General features: G+C 40.9%; 1 protein-coding gene across 1 annotated transcript; it reads left to right on the forward strand.

Annotated features, from left to right (window-relative positions):
• The first annotated feature begins 3,760 nt into the window (after nt 1-3,760).
• On the forward strand, nt 3,761-6,712 carry LOC147888382 (uncharacterized). The gene is made up of 7 exons (XM_087392150.1): nt 3,761-4,028; nt 4,127-4,416; nt 4,539-4,694; nt 4,808-4,908; nt 5,092-5,247; nt 5,394-5,536; nt 6,597-6,712. The coding sequence occupies exons 1-7, from the start codon at nt 3,761-3,763 to the stop codon at nt 6,710-6,712; spliced, it is 1,230 nt and encodes a 409-aa protein (XP_087248276.1).
• Nucleotides 6,713-8,156: the final 1,444 nt, after the last annotated feature.

Consider the following 8,156-nt stretch of genomic DNA (forward strand, 5'->3'; position numbering starts at 1 on the left):
CCATAGATTATGTTTTTGACAATTTGATATTTATACAAAAGATCATCTAGATCCTAGGGAGTAGGAATGGATAGGTTGCATGGGTGCATTGAATGGTAGGCATTTATGAGACATAAGTCAAGGGTAGTGAAATGGGTTATGTGGGCCTTGGATTCCAAAGGCCACTATTGGTATCCTTTCGTGTCTCATATTCATTTTCCCTTCTCTCAATTTTCTTTAGATTCTCAATGTTATTGGTAAGGAGGAATCCATAGCTAAAATACAAATTTTCCACACACACGGGCAATCTCAATTTTCCCTTCTCTCAATTTTCTCTAGATTCTCAATGTCGTTGGCATAAGGAGGAATCCATTGCAAAAATACACATTTTCCACACACACGGGCAATCTCACCCCAATGTATAAGCCTCAATAACTTTTTGTGGAATGTGGTATCAAAGCAATGTTCCTCTACTTGTGAAGACGAAGGCATGGAACATGATAATCGCATTAAAAAGATCACATCACGATCACATTGGGAAATATCTTTGGAAGAACTTTTCTTCTCTCTTTGTTTACCATTGGAGAATTCTCTCCTTATCATAGTCTTTGAGTTATGTGGTACTTGAAGGAGAGAGATATGTGAGCAGTAATGTGCACAATTGTGGTACAAGAGAGACTATCCAATACGCTGGCTTCCCCAAAAATCAATCCATAGTATGAGCCATGCACCATCCCCATCTCCATGCAGCTACCTATTATTTACATTCTATGCTTGCCCAACCCACTCCTCCCCCTCTATCATGAAGAGATCATGAAGCTTTCTTCCACTGACAATCCTTCCCTACCGGATGCCTTTCTACTTTCCCTACCCGTTTCCTCTCTACTTTCCAATTGGTCTACCACAGCATATCCAACCATGCTCTTGTCTCTTCCCACCCTTACGTGCTCTCCTTGCCCTTGATGCCAAAGAAAACCTCAATCATTATGTCCAACTCTTCAAAATTTTCCTCTCCCCCACTGGCATAATAGCCTCCTCAAAGCCTTCATCGTTTAGGCCTACAATAACCTCAAAAAAGCTCTAAGAAATGTTTCCAAGATGGTTAATTTGGAGCACATGCATTATGGAAAAAAGCAATAGATTGAATATATATGTGTGTGTAGAGTGATGAGGCTTGTTGGGTGTGTGTGTACTAGCTAGCATATTCGACATCTTAAGCCATCGAGTATACAAATACTACTATTTCTTCTCGTAGGGATATAGATGAAGAATGCTTGAAAAATGCTAGGTTCTTGAATGAAGGAAAACATATCCAACTCAATTCCATAACACGATGTCGTTATTTTTGTAGTATAACTCACATATTTCAAACGTCAAATAGGCAAACATGCATGTCCAACTCATCAAAATCCTTTTGACACTATTTCTTTCATTCAAATAGACCTCCTTCAATTAATGGTGTCATTAATGTCTTAGAGTTGGGAACAACTGTTCTATAATAGGTCATTCTCCCAATGAACAAAATCATTTCATTAATCAAACATATGATCACTATATGTCATTGCAATAATACAGCAATTCCACACTCATTCCTTTAGCTATATTTAATCCTTGAATTTAAATAATATGTAGACTTTCAGGGAAGTAAATATGATATTCTAGATAGGTAGAGCACAAAATTGTGAATATTTCACTCTTTTGAACGATCTTGACTCTGATACTCCTACTAAAAGTGATGTCCAAATGAACAAAGCTTGTGTTTCTTGATTAAGTATATGGGGAACTCGACAAAGGTGAATGTTTAAGGCATAGGATGGATGGTAGGAGTACTAAACTGAGTGCTAAGTTATTGTAGGTGCGATCCCTATGCTTTTTCTCAGATTGTCTTCAGAGCCTAGATCTTGTAAGAAAACTTGACTTTTTGGCAAACTCCCTATCCCGTTTTCAATTGCTGGGTTTCACTTTTTCAAGCTCATCCTTCATACAACTCAGAAACAAAACACTTGGCTCTAATTCATGTGAACTCAAAAATTGGATAGACTCGAGAGAGAATAAAAGGCTTCATACAAATTAGATCGACCTTAAATGATGCTTGCCAATATATATTTTTACTAGATCACATAACGATTAGCTCTTCAAATGTACTGCCTCAAACTCAGACAGGACTGAAACACTTCAACATTCATCAACATTATATGCTTCTTTTATAATGCCAATACAACAACTCACAATTTACAATAACTCAACCTCGATAAAAAACTCGGATGGACGTTCTTGTTCTATCCATTCTATGTAATTCCATCTACCTTGTTGTTCTTGAACCATCTATCTACCTTCCCTTCCATTTACTTCACATCTTACTCGAGATGTCCTCCGCTCTTCTCACTTGTGTAGCTCCAAGGGTCACAAAATCACCTCTAAGCCCCAAGCCACCACCCCAAATGTCTCTCATAATGCCTAACCTCCACTCTAGCTACCTAGCAATCTTTGCAACGCTTAGTGGACTCGGCTTCCAAGCATCATGACTAGATTGTTAGATTCTCTCTTTTTTTGCATGTCATTCTCTTTGGTTACCATAGATAACAAGCCAATAGTAAAGAGGATGTTGAGGATGGCATTTACAATCGAGTAAGATCTTGAATCAAAATCAGACTCAACATGTACAGGGGAAAACCAAGCAAATACCATATAGTAACTTGAAAGTCATTGCCTCTGTATGCATCTCTCAGAGATTGTGTGAGGATGCTAGCTCGATTGTTGCAAATATTAGAACCATTATGATGATAATTGGACCTGCCTCAAGGATTTTATGTGCATGCAAGGTACCGATACAGGAACTACAATGTAAATAGCCAAAATCCTCTCCTGCACATAAGCCAGATAAAGAAAGATTATGATAAACCAAGCAATAAAGCCCAAAATGCAGTCGATCATATCTCCATCTGGGCTTCACAAAATCCATAGAGGAGAGGAGGCCCACGGAGCATGAATGAAGCATCATCGAAGAGAAGGCATACAGAGAAAAGGAGTGGGAGGCAGAGGCATGGAGAGAAGAAGAGCAGTATCCACGAATCATGCCGACAAGGGATAAGGGAGGAATGGCGCATTTTGTGAGTTCCCCAAAAAACCTAAATCAAGACAAGCATGAGTAACCCTAGTAACACTAGTAACAAGATTATGGATTAAACACAGATTTTAAAAGAATAAGGTCTGTTTAACCACAATCAAACGAAAAAGGTGGAAGTTCGATAGACGCTTAGGCTTGTTTCTGTGCAACCCGATGTAGTGCACCTTGTGAGGAGGAGGGCAACCTAACGGCCATTGCCATTTAGGCCAAAGCGCGAGGAGGGGATGGCAAACTCTCTGTAAGGAGGCTGAAGACTCAGAAGAGGGAAGCAGGCTCAGGCAACCGATTGGCTAACAATCGCGCACCCACATTGAGATGGATGCCGAGATGCGTTTGGGCTGGGGCACCAAAGTGATGCATGGGGATGGTTAACATGAGCAAAGAGAGGGCGACAGGTCATGAGGGACAAGTGGCGCTGTGAAAGCTCTTGAAGCTTGCGAAGCGGCCACGCCATACTCTCCTTCTTCTTTCCTTCCTTCTCATGCACCATGCATATCCGCCACCTCTTGACCTATTAGCCTTCTATCAACGCTGTTTGGTTTGTTATCTCGCAATTCAAGCTTACCCGATTTGTGCTGCAGCCTTGCTTTGTGATCCTCCACGCAGTTGTGTTCTTGGGTAATTGCAAATTTATTCTCTCCTTTGTACCAGAAGATGGTGAGACCCCTCTCCAAACATGAGCATGTTGCAAGCCGCCAGCCTAAGTCTGCCTTCCTCATGCGGAAGCTCCACACGCCTCAACATCAACCGGCTTGCCGCAAGAAGCAGCCTTCCTTCCTGAAAGAACTCATCTTCTACCTCACATCTGACTCATATATGTATGGGCCTCTTCTTTCTCAGCCAGCTTCTTCCGTGGAAAGGTCAGTAGCGCCCAAAACGGCGGATGGATCAGAACCTGCGACGCCATTGTCTAAGAACAGAGGTATATAATGGCGGTTGAATTTACTACTATTCCTCGTTTGATCTTTGTCCACCCCCCGAGAAATGAGAGCTTCACGGTTGTGTTCTTTTTTTGGCCAGATGTTTCCAATTTGTCCAGTTTGCAATCTCCCCCTACCACAAGTTCCGGCCTGCTCTTCAACACCTCAAAATCTTTCAGAAAGAGGATAATGGACCTTTCTTCCGCTTATCGACGATCACGATCTACAACTGCACGACCAGAGTGCCGTTTTACCGATGAATTTTTGGAAATTCCTGTGTCCATCCCTTCGCCAGTTAAAGATCAAGAAGACGACTCCAGAAGCTGGTCCGCTACAGACTCTCAGGATGTTGAGAACTTTACACCACTACACGAGGAAGCAGCGGAGAAGGTAAATATTTGCGTCATGCTTTTATCGAGTGATAAGCTTCCCGCAATGGCTAAACAGCACTTCGGTTTGTGAAGGAGTTCCTGGCCGATTACAGAATTCGTTCTCTTAATTTGAATGGGCAGGTTGCTCAGCGAATCGTTAGGAAATTGGGGGGACGGTATTCAAAGGAGCTGGGCATTTACGTGGACATTCGTGAGAGTGAGGTGGAGAGGTGGTTCTTGGCTACCACCTTCCTCAATCAGCCTTCAGATTTCGAGCTATCCAAGAATATGTTCAAAGTACATATTGTGGCTTGCTTATACCGACTGGCTCGAAATAATTGCTGTTCATATTCGAATGTGCATCTGTGCTGATGTATATCGAACGTTTGCTGGGGTTTCTGTGAGGGCAGAAGCTGCGTCAGACCATGGGAGTTTCCAACATAGGGGACGTGCTGACCGTAGAACAAAGCGAGCTTGAAGATCTGTTTGAGGAGAGTACGCTTCATAAGAGGTAAAGAGCTTGTGGATATTCCTGCAACAAAATTTGTCGCCGACTGGATTGGTTACAGGGCAAGCGAAAGTTTGTAGAAGCAAACCATGCATGCTTTGTGCAACATAGAATGAACCTTTCCTGGAAATCGCTGATAATCTCCAATCGCTTTTGGCATGTTGCTGCATCCCATGTGCTTGACAGGATGGCTTCGCGTGTGCAAAAGCTGGCAAACGTCCTGCAGAGAGATCACGGTGGAGGCATCTCTTCGTTCAAACGTATTCCAGAATATGTCGAGTTGAAGCGTGAATTGCAAAACCTTCCGGGATACGGTCGCAATGCAGCTAATTTCTTTTTAAGGTACGTCCTTTCTGCCCAAAGATAGAACCGCGCGCAAATATGAGTCTTTTCCAAGAGGAGAGTCACTTCACGGTATAGACTTAGACTTTAGGTAAGTATGGATGATAATGATGATGACGAAGATGCTCCTAGTTATGTTGTTGCAGGGAGTTGAGAGGGGTGTGGCCTGGCGCTACGCCAAAGATAGAACCGCGCGCAAAGACGGCCGCAAAGCATTTGCATTTGATCAACTCCTCGGTGGATCACACTAGTACTACCTCGCTTCTCATGAATCTGGCTGAAGAAGCAGGTAACATCTTGCATGGACAACCTATTCTCTTGTTTTCAATAGCTCACCCACACAGCTTGACTTATATTGTACTCAACCCCACATTTCGTGACTCTAGGCAAACCCAAGAGAGGCAAAGCATACCTCTTTTGAGAATGCAAGAAAGTTTTAGCTCCCTACGAGAAGTGAAGGGTAAACATAGGATCTTCCTATAACAATTATTAAGGTTAACTTGTTCCTTTTAGACTCGAGTTTTGGTGCCCAAACCATTAGGTAAAGCCTTGGAGGCATGGACAATGCTATTTACTCAGTCAATTCGGGAAGATTAATAGATAGTCCATATAATTTGTGAAGAGTAGATGGTTAAGTGATTGCAAGGCATCCATCTCTTCTTTCATTTACTTCAGCCAATCATTGGTTCTATGGTGAACCTTATGTCTTCGTAGGTATATTCTAATTGATTTGCTAATAAGCTCTTCTTCTCCCTTTTGTCCCTCGAATGGTCTATGGGATTGTACTTAAAATTGTAAGTCAAAGTTGAAATTTTTATAATGTGAGTAGTACTATCAATAGGTTTTAGTTAGCTAATAAGATGAATAGATGGTTTAGTCCAATTTCCTCTCACCCCTCTTAAGGGTCCATGATATGCTACCTTGCTACTTTATTTGAGCTAGTCTATTGATGTCCTATTATTTTAGTTTAATGCTTATTGATTTCGAGTTCTCTTAGCTTCGACAACATATATATATACATATATTACAACCCTAGCACCTTAATCTATTGACCCTAGCAAGGGCTTATAGTGGCTAGCTACCTTGTTAACATTGCCTTGGTAGAGAACTCCAAGTAGATTAGAACTCTTTGTTACCTCTTTGAGAGTGACCTCTCTCTCTCTCTCTCTCTCTCTCTCTCTCTCTCTCTCTCTCTCTCTCTCTCTCTCTCGATAATCATTCATTCAATCAATCAATGCTGATAATATTCATGCTTTCTTGTTTTAAGCATATATATATGCGTCATTTGGGGGAGGGCGGGGGGGGGGGGGGGGGGGGGATCAAGTCTTAACCTTTGATCTTCCATGTAGGATTGGACATGAGGGACTTGGAAGTAGCACTGATGAAGCTTAGCTTGCAACATTCACGTCAATATCGAAATTGCCTTGGTGGAGCTGAGTGTGAGTTTTTAAGGACAAGTCTGTGATTCTTAACTTGCTTCTCTCTTGTGTCTCTTGTAAACATAGTTTTATTATACAAGAAATCAAGGTCTACATGTTAATAGTACTCCCTCACCCACATAGTTGCTAATAGTGAATGAGAGTTTAAAACGGCATCTTGATTTCTTGAAGTCATAGTTTTAGGAGAATGTGAAGATAAAGGCAAAACCAAGAATGTTGATTTTCAAGGATTGGAGGTTATTGATCACTCTTTACTTAATCTCTCGTAACTTTCATGTACATGTAAGAAATTCAATCCCAAAAATAAACTCTAATATGTGTTTTTATTAATGGTATCATGTTTCACTTAAATGCATTCGATTTGTCACATGAATTGGGCTTGAATTACTATTTTTCTTTCATGGGTGAAAAGCCATATCGAGTCTGTCATTTGTTTGCCTTAATAAATAATATAAATGAATTGTTAGATGGAATCAAGTTATGTCATTTGTTTTGCCTTACAAGAGCCCTTTTTAATAGATAATATAAATGAATTGCTAGAAAGAATCTCTTTTCAATGTATGGTACAACTTAAGGGGATCAAATTGATAAACATAATGTGTTGATAGGGGAAGGTAATTTTCTAGTCTTGAGATAACTATTAATCTATATTAGAATTTATGGATAGGGGGCAAAAAGAGGGATGCATCCAAAAATATGTAGCTAGAGGACCCATGTTCAACATAAGGGGTTTTAAATCTCACTAACTCTACACATAGAAGGCATTGTATGGGTGGTCATTTGTGACTTGTTTTTTGTGAGTATGGAATAAATCATTGTGTGAATATTTGGAATAAATCATCGTGTGAATACTTGATGAAATTGATGTATCTACACTCAGAAACTTTATTCTATTTGCATTGTGTTCATGTGTGAATTTCACAAACATTTTTATGTTTTTTTACCTCTCTCTCTCATTGAGAGGTCATTTATGTATTTATAGCAATGCTTAGCTTTTGAAACTATATCAATCAAATTGTTCTAACAAATCATCAATAAGAAACTTCTCTTTTTATGTTTTTTTTTGTAAAATGCGATCATCCAATAGGGGAGAATTGGGGTCTCAAAAGGGCCTCTAATTAGTGTTTCATAATTTCAAGGGATTAGAGAGTGATTTGAGGTGTACCAATGAGAGTGCTAGAAGGTGTGGGGCAATGGTATGTTGAGGTGGAGGGTGGGCAGGCCTACAGAGAGCCCCTATTGGTTGCTCCCCTTACACTAGGGACCACCCAAACCATCCCCCCCCCCCCCCCTTTTAACCCATGTTTGACCCTCCTACCAGGTGCACCTCCCCCACATGAGCCCAAAACTGCCTTCAATGGGATGGTAGAGCCCTTGTGGCGAATTTTTATTCTCCCCTCCCTCTTTCTAGGACCTCTAGCCCCCACTGTTCTAGTCCAGCCTGCTAAATCACTCAAATTTGAACCAAAT

Source organism: Dipteris shenzhenensis, chromosome 21, assembly GCF_047967505.1.
Source record: "Dipteris shenzhenensis isolate YYH24624 ecotype China chromosome 21, Dip_SZ_1.0, whole genome shotgun sequence".
In the NCBI taxonomy this organism is placed as follows: domain Eukaryota; kingdom Viridiplantae; phylum Streptophyta; class Polypodiopsida; order Gleicheniales; family Dipteridaceae; genus Dipteris; species Dipteris shenzhenensis.

Excerpts from the sequence above, each read along its gene's own strand:
- LOC147888382 (XM_087392150.1), top strand. The coding sequence starts at position 3,761 with ATGGTGAGACCCCTCTCCAAACATGAGCATGTTGCAAGCCGCCAGCCT. Across the intron at positions 4,029-4,126 it reads GCCATTGTCTAAGAACAGAG|ATGTTTCCAATTTGTCCAGT; the intron begins GTATATAATGGC and ends TTTTTTGGCCAG. Across the intron at positions 5,248-5,393 it reads GCAGCTAATTTCTTTTTAAG|GGAGTTGAGAGGGGTGTGGC; the intron begins GTACGTCCTTTC and ends ATGTTGTTGCAG.